This window comes from Dendrobates tinctorius, unplaced genomic scaffold (genome assembly GCF_039654945.1).
Source record: "Dendrobates tinctorius isolate UK_male_01 unplaced genomic scaffold, ASM3965494v1 ptg000011l, whole genome shotgun sequence".
Classification (NCBI taxonomy): Eukaryota; Metazoa; Chordata; class Amphibia; order Anura; family Dendrobatidae; genus Dendrobates; species Dendrobates tinctorius.
Window position 1 is genome coordinate 6,516,848 of NW_027361679.1, and position 14,747 is coordinate 6,531,594.

Consider the following 14,747-nt stretch of genomic DNA (forward strand, 5'->3'; position numbering starts at 1 on the left):
AGGACTGATTGGAGAGGGGAGAGTTTGGTAAGAGGGAGACCGATTAGTAGAGAGTTACAATAGTCCAGTCGAGAATGAATAAGAGAAACAGTAAGTTTTTGCAGAGTCAAAAGTAAGAAGGGGTCGAATTCTAGAAGTTTGAGGTGCAGATAACAAGAGCGAGCAAGTGATCGGATGTGGGGGGTGAATGAAAGTTCGGAATCAAGTATGACTCCAAGACAGCGGGCATGTTGCTAGGGAGTAATGGTTGAACCACACACGGAAATGGCAATGTCGGGCATAGGTAGGTTAGTAGAGGGAGGAAACATGAGGAGTTCAGTTTTTGACAGGTTCAGTTTCAGATAGAGGGAGGACATGATGTTAGAGACAGCGGTAAGACAATCACTGGTGTTTTCCAAAAAGGCAGGCGTGATATCAGGAGAAGAAGTGTATAATTGGATGTCATCAGCATAGAGTTGGTACTGGAACCCAAATCTACTGATTGTTTGACCAATAGGGGCAGTATACAAAGAGAAGAGGAGGGGTCCTAGAACCGATCCTTGAGGAACCCCAACAGTAAGGGGAAGAAGAGAGGAGCAGGAGCCAGCAAAATATACAGTAAAGGAGCGGTCAGAGAGATAGGAGGAGAACTAAGAGCGAACCCTTCAAAGTCACTTCAAATGTGATGTGGTCCCTAAAAAAAATCGATTTGTTAATTTTGTTGCAAAAATTATACTTCGCTGGTCAAGTTTTAACGCTTATAATGTCCTAACAAAAAAATTGTTTCCAAAATTGTGCTGATGTAAAGTAGACATGTGGGAAATGTCATTTATGAACTATTTTGTTTGACATAAATGAAAGCATTAAGGGCATGAAAATTAAAAGTTTAAAAATTGCAAAATTTTCAACACTTTTGCTAAGTTTCTGTTTATTTCATAAATAAACGCAAGTCATATTGAAGAACTTTTATCATTATCATAAAGTACAATAAGTCAGGAAAAAGTAATCTCAGAAACAGTGGGATCCGTTGAAGCATTCCAGAGTTATTACCACATAAAGTGACAGTGGTCAGAATTGTAAAAATTGACTTGGTGATTAAGGTTAAAATTGGTTCAGTTACTAAGGGGTTAATTTGGGTACGCCCCAAAGCATTGTGCATGGAAAATAGAACAAACAAACTGCAGTGGAGTCTAACAATGACTGGGTGCGGCAGGTCTACTTCTATATACAGCCAAAAGGTATGGCCAAGTCCTGTGGGATCCACACCAGATTCATTTTAATGAATGTGAGATTGCCCTCGTTGGCAGGTTATGGGCATCTGCATCAATCTGTCATCACACCTCCTGTCATGCTAAACATTTGTTTCGACAGTACACTTTCACCAGGGCAGGCCAACACTTCCAAGGCATAAAAGGGCAAGCTCAGGCATGTATCAATTTGGAGACTTAGAAGTTAAATGGGCCTGCCCCATCAGTCAATATGTGGAGACATGGGGACCCATACTCTTCCACCATGTTGTTAAAACTGTCTTGCTCATGGATTTGATCCCTTGAGCATGTGTTTTGTGGTCGGCTTATCTTTCTGCCGAGCCACAGGATACACCTTTTTTCTGGGTATTTGGGTTCTGTTTTCAGGCTGCGGTCTGTCTAACTTAACACAGGTGTTTTTCTTTGTCCACCTATCACCTTTTGGGTGCAGCTCTATATTCTGTCCCCAGAAAGCGTTTCCTGCTTTTGATAGAACATCTAAATGAATCTGACATTACATTGATGTTTGGAGCCAGTCTGTGAGCTTTGAGCTAAGGATTTTGGGGAGATAGACCTGAAAAACCAGGAAAAATCTGAGCCTCTTGCTTCTGCTGCTCCCTCTTCTATTGTGGTCTTGCCCTTTTCCTTCCTGAGCAACAGGGCCATCTGGCTCTGCGCAAGGACAGCACAACCACCAGCAGTGTCAAAAAGCATCTCCACACCATCGAAATGATGGATTCAGCTGTACATCCCACAAACACAAGATCACATATTCCACATGTGAACTCACAAGTGATTTCTAAAGGGCCAACAATTTGTTGGGATCACAGGAACCACAATATATGGTTCCCAGCCACCGCAAAATTTGCGCTTTTAGCAGATTGGGTGGAAAACAAAGCAGAGGGACTGAAGGCACTCAGCCAACCAACCTAAAACCACCTCTACTTGTTCTGACCTCATCATTCATCAAACGTTACTTGGGACAACCAAATGACACAGAATGCCCAGGCACCTTCTTGCAACAAAGGACGGTGTTTCATTTGTGCTTGCAGCAGGCACAAAAAGATTTGCTCTGCTTTTTTGATATTTTTAGTCAACTTAATGAGTTTCCTCCAGGCTGAGATTATCGACCGAAATATAGGATGCGATGAGTTTGCACTGTGCTTTTGCAGAAGGAAGTAAAAGAAAAGCTTTCACGTGGAACCTCTAGCACTAGCATCTCTCTCCAAGCCATACCAAGCCGGATGTATCATGTTTTCCATAAACCAGTGCCAGCTCTGTTTAATAAGTGAGGCCTGATAATAAGCGTATATGTTGGGCAGTCCTGCACCCGCATGTTTTTTAATTTTTATAAAGTAAGTCTGCAGATATTCTTGCTTTCTTACCTTTCGACATAAATAGTCGGATGAGCTCTTGAATTTTATCAATGGAGTGGTGTGGAAAGCTAACCGGCAAAGTCCTAAATATGATACAACAAGAAAACACAGAATGACAGATTTGCAAAAATACTCTGCAATAAAAAATGGCAGTAATCAGCAAGTGCTGGATAACAAATACAGGGTATTTAGTCGATACATTTTTTGCGCAAAAAAATATACACCAAGCTGCTCCACCATGTCAAAGTAACCCCTATTGAAGCGCTGTCTCAGACCACAAGCCCATACTAGGGAGCGGCCTGTCTGAATCCTGTTCATATTAGACACTGTTCACATATTCAGGTTTTTAATACATTAGATAGGGACTGCTTCAATAGGGGTTACCTTGACGTGGTGGAGCAGCTTGGTGTACTTTTTTTGCACAAAAAAACGTATCGACTAAATACCCTGTATTTGTTATCCAGCACTTGCTGATTTGTTGTGAGTTCATTTTCCCCTTCATTACTGAGGCCCAAGGAACTCCCTCTTCTGGTAAAGAAAGGTAGTGAGCCTGATTATCAAACACCTGAGGCTGATGATGATGACTGGCTGAGTGGAGTTACTGACTGGATATAAGGCTGCCGACGCCCTTCTGCCCTGCGGGTGATTTCTCTGTGGGATCCTTGGAGACCAGTCTGAATTCCTGCTCCTCTAAAGCTAAGTTTGCTGCTCAGCCTTTTGCATTGGTGCTTTGACTTTGTTTTTCTGGATTTCTGCCATTCCCTGCTGGGGTGTGCTGAATTCCTTTAGCTCTGTCTTCTGAAAATACCTTAGTGCTGATTTAGTTTTTGAAGCCTAGCTGCTTCAGGGCCTTTTTCATATCAGCTTGTTGGCTTATGTCTTTGATAGGGTTTTGGCAGATTGCAGACAGCAGCCTTCCTGTCCTTTCCTATCTAGGTAGTTTTGGGCCCCGTCTTTGCTCAGTCTGTCTTTCTGTCTGTGTTAGTGTTATCATCTTGCTTCACCATCATTATATGTTGGGGGCTGCCTATTGCTTTGGGGTCTGCTCTGGGGCAGTTTAGATTTCCTCTTTCTTTCTTTAGGCCTATTTAATTCTCCGGCTGTGATCGAGGGGTCTAGGGCATCGTAGGAACCCCCCACGGCTACTGCTAGTTGTGTTGATAGGTTCAGGGGTCTGCAATCTGATAGTTGCCAACTTCTCTGGTTTTCTGGACTTAGCTTGTATTTCTGCTTTTGCCTCCTATGGTTACTCATTCATAACACTGATTACTGCTATTTTTTATTGCAGAGTATTTTTGCAAATCTGTCATTCTGTGTTTTCTTGTTGTATCTCTGTTAGTGGGTGGTGTGAGCATTGTCTGATCGACGTGTTCACATAAAATCCTGTTACCGGTAAGTAACTAAGATGTTTTCCCTTCTCCCATGACAGCACCACCGGAGAGATTTATATACATCAAAGCACCCTAGGGAGGGATCATCACTTGTAAAACCTTCCTCCCAAAGAACATGTCAGCAGCTTAAAATCATAGTGTTTTTAGAAGGTCGAAGGGGAAGACCATGTAGCCGCCTTACATATTCTGTTGATTAACACCTCCGCTTTTTCAGCCCAGGAGGTCGCCATGGCCCTAGTGGAATGGACCTTCAGGTTCTCAGGAGCAGGCAGATTACTAGAGGTGTTTGCCAAGCTAATGGCATCCCTAATCCATCTGGCTATGGATTTCCTCCCAGGCAGGTTGGAAGTGGGCCAAACTTCCTCCTACCTGGGAAAGCCCATCACTTATAGGGCTTTTGGCTTCCTGCCGAGGGACCCCCAAACATGAAAACTCTGTTCCTTGATTTCTTGTCCTTCCAGTCAATCTGTTCTTTAGGGGGTTTTTCCCTGCTATATTTTCTCCTACAAAAGGAACTCATGTATTGGGGAAGAGCCATATTGGGAAAGCCTTGTTTATCCGCTGCTTTATCTAGGACAGTGTTCCCCAACTCCAGTCCTCAAGAGCCACCAACAGGTCATGTTTTCAGGATTTCCTTAGTATTGCCCAAATGATAATTGCATCACCTACACAGGCAGGAATTCCATCACCTGTGAAATACTAAGGAAATCCTGAAAACATGACCTGTTGGTGGCTCTTGAGGACTGGAGTTCAGCTGAAAAGATCTTTCCCTTCACATGGGAATGAACATAGTCTGGCCTTGAACTGGGCATCTCTCAGCCAGCTTTTGAGCCATAAAGCTCTACGAGCCGCATTGGACAGATTCGCAGACCTGGCTGCGAACCTGACAGAATCAGCTGAGGCGTTGGCCAGGAATGCAGCTGCTCCCTGCAACAGTGGAAGGTCCACAAAGATTTTCTCCCTAGTGGTGTTGTTGATGAGCTGGTCCTCAAGCTGCTTTAGCCACACCATCATAGACCTGGCCGTGCAGGTCGCTGCTATTGTCGGTTCCCAAGCTTGTTTCAGCAAAACTTCTGTCTTCTCATTCCTCTGGTAGAAGACAAGCCTGTCTCTCTGAGTCCAAAATAAGTCCTAAGAATAAACCTTCATGGGCTGTAGTCTCGACTTCTTATTTATTATCCAGCCTTGCCATGACATGGTGGCTTGGCTGTGCCTCAGTTGACAACTGCAGTCATCCTCGGTCCTGCCGATTACGAAAAAAAATCATCCCGATACAGCACTATCAACATGCTCTGTTGCCACAAATGCGCAGTCACCTTCAGAATTATTTTGGTGAAGATTCTTGGGGCCATGGATAGGCCAAAGGGCAGAGCCCTGTATTGGAAGTGTCTGAGTTGTCCGTCTATATACACTGCAACCCTCAGGTACTGCTGATCTCTCTGGATGGGGACATGGTAGTATGCATTTTTCAAATCTAAGGGTACCATTACACATAGCGATGCTCCAGCGATCCCAACAAGGATACGACCTTGTCAAAAAGCAGCTATTCTGATGACTCAAACCTCAATAACGCGAGTTCTGAGTCGCTAACGAGGTCGCTCGTCGTTGTTATTGTGTAAAACACAGCGATGCATGCTGGCCAGCGGGACACCAATGATCAAAAATGGCCCAGGACATTCGAGCACGATCAGCGATATCGCTGCGGGGGGCCGGTTGCCGCTATGTGTCACACGTAGTGAGATCGCTGGCGAGGTTGCTGTTGCGTCACAAAATCTGTGACGTTTCAGCGATCTCGCTAACGAGCTCGCTATGTGAACGGGGCCTTAAAACACTCATGTAGCAGCCTGGGAAAAATTTTATCCAAGGGGTCCCTGAGAGCTCCTAGGTCCTCAAAGGGCAACTTTGATTTTTTTTAACCGACGTCGCTACCTCCACTTTGATTTTAGGAGTTTTCTCCCATATGCCTGCCTCCTCTTCGTCAGACGGATATCTCCTTTTTGACGAAGATGGTAATGGACCTTCCCTCTCCGGCCTCTTCCACCATCTACTAATGAGAATCTTGATTTTCTCGTTTAGTGGAAAGTAACTTCTTTTTCTCTGCTCCAGGTTGCCAAACTTAATGTCCTGGACTGTTCTAGTAGTCTTGGGATTAGCTATGCCCATAGTAAACCTGATTGCCCTAACCAGCCTGTCTGTGTCTTCAGTTGTGAAGCAGGGTCTACCCCGTGTCATCATTAGAGGAGGAGAAATTAGAAAGATCCGAATCCTCCCCTTTAAATGCTACTGTTCTCTCCGACTCAGATGACTGTAGTTCTGATTTTCCCTTCTCTGAGGCTAGTTTCACACTAGCGTTTATGAGCGCAGCGACAGCCTGTGCACGGCCGCCGCTAAGCCCCGCCCCCTGCCGCACCCCGCCGGTAGCTCCGCCCACCAGCGCATGACGCTGCATGCGCCCTGCGTCCCCTATCTTTATCACAGGGGGCGCAGGCCGTGCGCAGTATGCGTTTGGCGGCGCATGCGCCTTTTTGACGGTGCGCCGACGCAATCAAACTGCAGCAGGTTGCGTTTGGCGCAGGTCGGCGCACCGTCAAAAGGACGCATGCGCCGCCAAACGCATACTGCGCACGGCCTGCGCCCTCTGTGATAAAGATAGGGGACGCAGGGCGCATGCAGCGTCATGCACCGGTGGGCGGAGCTACCGGCGGGCGCGGCAGGGGGCGGGGCTTAGCGGCGGCCGTGCGCAGGCCGTCGCTGCGCTCATAAACGCTAGTGTGAAACTAGCCTTAATGTTCCATTAGATGCTTTAATGACTCCTGGAGCTCTGATCTAATAATGGCCTTCAGGTCCATAGCGAACCCGGGGGTTTCCTCTAAGACAGTATATTGTATGCAATTGGTACAGAGTCTTTTACTATAAGTGCTGGGTAAATTTCCCATGTACAGAGCACACTCCTTATTGCTGTTTTGAGCTATGGTTCAGGGGTCTTTCCTAGTAAAAAAAAAATACACAAAGAAAAGGGAGGCCTGTTTTAATATGGTGCTCTTTCACGTAGATCATTCACCATTCAGTTGATCAATCTACAGTACCAGAGACAGAGGCTGAGTCGGTTCAGAAGAACGTCTCCCCCTGGAGGTGGGCTCGTGACCTGCCTTGCTTTTCAGGCTGGTCTTGCTGCTTGTCCAACTGCCACTACTGCGTCCCTGGCGTTGGTGCAACGGCTCCTGTGTCTGCTGCTGGGGTAGATGCTGTTGCTGAGGTGGTATCGGGTGCCGCTGCGGTGGCTGCTGCTGTCCATCCATGATTAAGATTGCTGCAGGAAATGCCACCATACTCCTGGGGACATCCCCTTAAATTCCGGATGACCCAGGTCACCTCCATGTTACTCTCATATTTCCGGTGTTTGAATCCAGCATGTTATGGGCATGAAACCTCAGTAGCCCTGCGCATGCGCAGTTCCGGATGGCGACTGTAGTTCCCTGGCGAGCTACATCACTGGGATATCCACCCCGCATTCCGTGAATGTGTAGACCTGGGCAGATTCGCTTTCTGGCACACTCGCCACCAGGGCACGCTGTCCTCATACCAGTATACCTGGCAAGTGCACAGACCCAGAAACGAGTCCCGGCGCACCTCGCAGGGGCACTCCCGCAACCCTAGCGCACGCAGTCCCGGGACCTTGTGTCGGCCAGAGACTTTGTTCCAAGATGTCTCTTCCTGCACGGTGTCACACCAACCTCCTGGCCGGTGTTATCTCACCCTCGGAAGGCATCCCATCCTGGACACCCTCCTGAATAAGTGAAATACCGCTTTCTTGGCAGGTTCCCATAAGGACAGGATATCAAAACTGACACAGTGGAGAAGTACTGCCTTTTTATTCAGTAGGTTTCCTGTCCTTGATGGGTGGATACCCTCTCAGCTGGTGCAGTCAAGGGAGAAGGGAAAAAAAATGCAGAATACTACAATGACTATATATAGAGAGAGCGGTCAGCAGATAGCTACATTGACTGTTTTCAGTTACCCCAGGGTTTCCCAACTCCAGTCCTCAAGGCATACCAACAGATCATGTTTTCAGGATTTCCTTAGTATTGCTCAGGTGATAATTGCTTCACCTGTGCAATACAAAGGAAATCCTGAAAACATGATCTGTTGGTGTGCCTTGAGGACTGGAGTTGGGAAACCCTGAGTTACCCCACCCAACAAAAAAAAAACAACACTAAAAGTGTGTTGGATACCTCCTCCTAATACTAATTTAATACTTAATTTGTCCTTTTTCCTGTCCACACTTGTTTGCAGGGCAATTGTCTTACTCTTACCCCCATTTAAGTTCCTGTTTTCAGCCCCTAGCCCTTACCCTGACCATTTTACACCACTGAAGTTTGGGTCCTCATTGACCTGAAAGGGGTTCGCAGTTCTGAGTCAAGTTCAAGTCCAGAACCGAACTTTTTAAAATCCTGAACATCCACAGGTTCAATCATCACAATTGTTAATGGTTATAACCATGGATATCTAAGCTACTGCAATGCCCTATACTACACTTTTAATTGGAGGTACTTGCAAAGGTTATTATAATTATTTACACCTATGACATAGTGTGATAGAATCTTTGAGATGGGACTATCACTTTAAGTTCCCACGATTTTTAATGCTGCGGTTTTACGATGGGCATAAAATACAGCGTGCTAGTTTCAGTATGGTGGATGGGATTTAAAGAAATAATTTTAAACGTCACTTAAACTGACCTGTGGTGTATGCTCCAAATCCAAAACCTGTTACTTTCTTTTATGATTACGCTGAGATTTGTGTGCATTATGTGTGTTATGTGGGCACCACAATATTTAACACATGAATGACTTAACTGGGTGCAGCACAGTGCCAAATATACTAAGGAAAAAAAAGAAAAGGAAAAGAAGCACAGAAAAAGTGCACTCACAGCCAGATGTGGATATGCAAAAAGGACTTTTATTATTCAAACAAATTCCAAATTCATGCGTCCTCTATCTTTATCACTGAGGATGCAGGCCGTGAGCATTGTGTTTGGTGGCGCGCCGAGCGCAACCAAATTGCAACAGGTTGCATTTGGCGCTTGTCGGCGCACCGTCAAAAGGACGCAGGCGCCGCCAAAATGCTTAGTAATAAAGATAGGGGACGCATGCAGCGTCATGCGCCCGGAGGCGGAGCTACCGGTGGAGGCGCGGCTTAGCGGTCGCCATGCGCAGGCCGTCGCTGGGCCCGGAAACGCAAAAGTGAAGCCGGCCTTAATTTATTTATTTGTCTCTTATCTCCAAAAGAAGGTCCAAACTATAGCCAATATATAATACATGATTTCACAATAAAGTTAACAAATTATGCCAAGTGGACCTGAATCTTAATACACAAGAGGCAATGTGCCTGATATGGGTGAAAAGAGACAATGTCAATTTTACATAGTAATAATGTGTTCAGACAGAGCCATGTAATGAACAAAACTCATTCCATCCATGTAAAAAAAAAAAAAAAAAAAAAGAGAAAGAACAAAAAGTAATCAATAAGAATCACATAATATTTACCGAGGGAGAGCACCCAACGCGTGTCGCTGCAACCTGCAGCTTCGTCAGGGGAAGTAGCCAGTTGTATCCACAAGCCCCTTGTGATTGCAATTGCACTACATAACAGCAAGCGCCGTCACCTGAGTGTGGCGTCTGCTGTGTGATGAGGGTAATGTGTGTATGTATCAGGTTACTGCACATATGCAGAAAATAGAACCAGGTTCCAAGCACAGGAGGATGACGTGCTTAAATAATGAAAGCAATATATGTAGGTATTAAATCGCCGCGCATGTGCGGTAAACAAACCTGCGTGTCAGGCCCTGAAAGATGATGCGCCTGCGGTCCAGGCACAGAAGGTTGACGCGCTTGCATAATAAAAGAAATAGATACAGGCAGCGAATTATTGCGTAAACGAAGAAGACAAACCCACATATCAAGCCTTGAAAAATAATAAATAAAGCGCTTGAAATCCAAGAATAAGACGATGATGTGCTTACAGAGTTATTGCGCATGTGCCAAGGACAAACCTGCGCGTCAAATCATGAGTTTATAGTATGCTTGCAATACAAATAAGCAGGAGGACATATATTCCAACAAATGCAATGACATGTCCACACATAACGCTACACATATTAAGGCCAAAGTCACATCACAAATAGGGGGACACACTACTATATCATTTCAATATGCAAAACCCATGTGTAGTTACATAAACAAGTCCATACAAAGATGGATTAGCGTATTCAAACCTAAAACACACCTATGGAAATTACCCCCCATATATATGTGCAATTGAAGGTCACATACCAATACAATGATCCAAGTGCCACATTAAAATCAGTGAGAGAGACACACTAATTGCAAACACAGCACAATGTATCTTAATGAGGAGCCAAAAGGTGGAATATTTTCAAAAAACATTATCAACAATAGAAATGGAGGGAAAAAAAAGAAACTTTACATTTTTTTTTTTTTTTTTTTTAAGTCATGAGAAAACCAGTGAAAGACAAATCCTCATTTATGCCCCGACCGAATTCAGTTGAAAGATCCACCTAGATTCAATGCACAAAAGTTCCCCCTGGCGATCTGACTTTCGAATATTCAGTTTGACCCTCTGTAATCCCACAAATGTGAGACCCCTGAGCTGTCAATTGTGGCACTCCAAAAAATGGGAGGCCACTGAGGTCAAGGTCTTACCCTTAGCCAAGTCTGTCCTTGCCAAATTGACATTGGAAGTGTGCTGCTGCACACGCTTGCGCAATTCTTGAGAGGTCTGTCCAATGTATAATTTAGGACATGGACACACCAACGCATAAACCACATTATGGGTTTTACAGTTGATGTAATCCTTCATCTTATATTCACGCCCATCCTGTGGATTTGTAAAGTAATTGTACGTACCATAAAGCCACACACATTACACTCCCCACTCGGAAAAGAGCCCCGTATGCGAACACCTGACTGGGTTCTAACAGTTGGTTTCACAAAGTGACTTCTCATGAGAGAGTCACGAAGATTCGGGGCCCTCCGGGCAGTGAGTAAAGGTCTCTCTGTTAGCAAATTTGAAATACGCACATCCGTTTTCAGAATAGGCCAATGGGTTTCAAAAAGTTTTTTAACCCTGTCCCACTGGTTATGAAACATAGTGATAAATTTGAGATTTGTGTGCATACTTTCCCTATAGAATTTCACTGAATACAGTAAAAAAAAAAAAAAATACATGCGTAATAGTGTGGTTCTGCTGTCGAAAAGCAATACAAGTGCATGCAATCTATACTTAACTGTATGTCAAAGTCAAATACCAGGAAACAGTAAAAATAAACTAACTTGATTTAAAATACGCAACAGCAAAAGAGACAAAATGTGTGTTTCCTGCCAACACTCCATATTTGCGGCAGAAACATCTACTGCAAACACTGAACATATGGACATGTTAAATGTACTTAACAAAAGACATTCACAGCACCGAGGCTACCAAGTGAACTGCAGCCTGAGCTTTCACAGACATCACATCTAACAAAATCTTTTCAATTTTCTTTTGTACTGGAATGTAGCTCATTGTAACATGTAATACTGTGGTTTCCCAGCTCTTACTTTTCCTGCAGTCTCCATTTTTCCACCAGGCCCTTCTCTGTAGTAGCAGAAGGGATCACCCACGTCTCTTGCACAGATTTTCTTCCTGAACCCACCCTCCGTCACATGATGTCAATGCCATCAGCTGCTGCTCATGAATTCTGCAGCGCTCAGGGCCTTTCTACATAATTGCACAATAAGTTGTGACATCAGATATTTTATTCGATATTTATCTCTACAGGTCTCAGCAACGTGAAAAATGATCAAGATTAAAACTAGAACATATTTAGTGCCAATTCTGATAATTAGGCTTTATATTAGGGAGTCTGTCAGGCCAAACTGCCAACATAAACTGAGTACAAAGCCTCGTGAGTAGTGTTGAGCTTTCCGATACCGCAAGTATCGGGTATCGGCCGATATTAGCTGTATCGGAATTCCGATACTGACTTCCGATACTTTTTTCGTATCGGATACCGGAATCGGAAGTTCCCATAAAGCTATCAGCCTGCTCGATTTGATTCAGCCAATGGGAATCCTCAGAAGTGTGGGCACATCCTGTTAGGCATGTTAACTATTGGCATGGCTGTGATTGGCTGCTGAAATGACGTCATCATGATGCGCTGTCTGTGCCGACTGCGGGGGGTCTGTGCCGACTGCGGGGGGTCTGAGCCGACTGTCGTGGGTCTGTGCCGACTGCCGGGTGCCTGTGCCAGCTGCCGGTGGTCTGTGCGGGCCTGCCGGGGGTCTGTACGGGCCTGCCGGGGGGCTTGTGCCGGCTGCCGGTGGTCTGTGCGGGCCTGCCGGGGGTCTTGTGTACGTGCAGGCATCGTCCGATGGGACAAGTCCCATCGGGCGATGCCTGCTACACTGACAGTGATTGACACATTAGCCAATGATGGGGCAGTAGTAGTCCCATCATCCGGCTAATGTGTTGAATGTAAAAAAAAAAAAACATACTACATACATACATACTACATACATACTACATACATGCTACATATATACATACTACATACATACTACATATATACTACATTCATACAACATACATATATACTACATACATACTACATACATGCTACATACATACTACATATATACATACTACATACATACTACATTCATACAGCATACATACATACTACATACATACTACATACATACTACATATATACATACTACATTCATACAACATACATATATACTACATACATACTACATACATATATACTACATACATACTATATGCATACTACATACATGCTACATATATACATACTACATACATACTATATACATACTACATACATACCACATACATACTACATATATACATACATACTATATACATACCACATACATACTACATATATACATACGTACTATATACATACTACATACATACTACATATATACTACATTCATACAGCATACATATATACTACATATTACATATATACTACATTCATACAACATACATACATACTACATACATGCTTCATATATACTACATTCATACAACATACATACTGCATACAACATACATGCATAGTACATACATACTACATACATACTACATACATACTACATACATACTACATTCATGCAACATACATAGATACTACATACATGCTACATATATACTACATACATACAACATGCTACAGACATACAACATACATACATACTACATACTGCATACATACAACATACATACATTCATACAATACATACAATACATTCATACATTCATACAATACATACATAGACATACAGTACATATAACACAGAGTACATACTCACCAATACTTGTCACATTGTTCCCCGATGCCAGTGTCATCTAAGGAAAAATATGAAAACAACAAACAAGCCATATACTCCCTGATCCGCAGAAATCCACGCATGTCCCACGCCGATCTCCCGTGGAGAGCAGCAGCATCAGCTGATGCGACCGCTCTCTAGGGGCTCAAGGAATCCAGTGTCGGAAGGTAGGTATCCTTCCGCACTGTATTCCTCCACCACTGTAAAAAAATAGTCCCTAGTCTCACTTTTGGCATTGCAGTGTGAAAAAGTTCCCATGCAGCAATTGCCATAAAGTGAGACCAGGGACTATTTTTTTACAGTGGCGGAGGAATACCTACCTCCCGACACTGGATTCCTGAGCCCCGGAGAGAGCGGTCACATCAGCTGATGCTCTCCACGGAAGATCGGCGTGGGACACTCACTCGTGGATTTCTGCGGATCAGGGAGTATTTGGAGGTTTGTTATTTTCATATTTTTCCTTAGATGACACTGGCTTCGGGGATCAAAGTGACAAGTAATGGTGAGTATGTACTCTATGTTGTATGTACTGTATGTCTACATTGTATGAATGTAGTATGTATGTGTTAGGCATCAGATTCCTGGCACTGCACAGCGGGAGTCTAGAGCCAGACATCCTGTGGTCTCCTCGACCGCTCCGGGTGTTGCTCAGCAAACACGGCAAGCCAGGCTTGCTGCTCAGACTCGCTCTGACAGCCTGGATAAGCGGTGCAGCGCTTTTTGGGGTTCTTTAATTATTACCGTCAGTTTATACCCCACTTCTCCACTCTGGTAGCTCCTTTGGTTGCTCTCACGAAAAAAGGAGCTAATCCTAAGGCGTGGACCGAACAGATTTCTAAGGCTTTTTCCTCCATAAAGTCCCACTTTGCCGGCGCTCCCATTTTACACCGTCCCGATGTGGATAAGCCGTTTATCCTTGAGGTAGACGCTTCTTCCGTCGGTGCAGGAGCAGTCCTTTACCAAAAGGATGCTCAAGGTCGGAAGCATCCCTGCTTCTTCTATTCTAAGACCTTTTCACCGGCGGAGAAAAATTACTCCATCGGCGACAGGGAGCTGCTGGCCATGAAATTGGCTTTCTCCGAGTGGAGACATCTCCTGGAGGGAGCCCGATTCCACTTTCAGGTGTTCACGGACCACAAAAACCTGGTCTATCTTCAGACGGCCCAACGCCTGAATTCCCGTCAGGCCAGGTGGTCGCTCTTCTTCTCTCACTTCCGCTTCACCCTGCACTACCTCTCCGGGGAGAAGAACATCCGAGCAGATGCCCTCTCGCGCTCGGTGGTCTCAGCGGAAGAAGGAGAAGCTGAGCCCCGGTTAATTCTCCCTCCGGAGAGT

At 44.6% G+C, this 14,747-nt stretch overlaps 1 protein-coding gene across 5 annotated transcripts in view; it reads right to left on the minus strand.

The window, feature by feature from the left end:
- LOC141100851 (alcohol dehydrogenase 1-like) overlaps nucleotides 1-11,764 on the minus strand; it is an 80,693-nt gene extending 68,929 nt beyond the window's left edge. For 3 of the 5 annotated variants that reach the window (XM_073589556.1, XM_073589573.1, XM_073589545.1), the window contains exon 1: nucleotides 9,540-9,734. In XM_073589556.1, the coding sequence (XP_073445657.1) occupies nucleotides 9,540-9,719 (180 nt within the window). In that variant the 5' untranslated portion in view covers nucleotides 9,720-9,734. Of the gene's footprint in view, nucleotides 1-9,539; nucleotides 9,735-10,715; nucleotides 10,857-11,612 lie in introns of those variants that run through there. The other 2 variants (XM_073589582.1, XM_073589563.1) reach the window with 2 other exon arrangements.
- Between the last annotated feature and the right edge of the window lie 2,983 nt (nucleotides 11,765-14,747).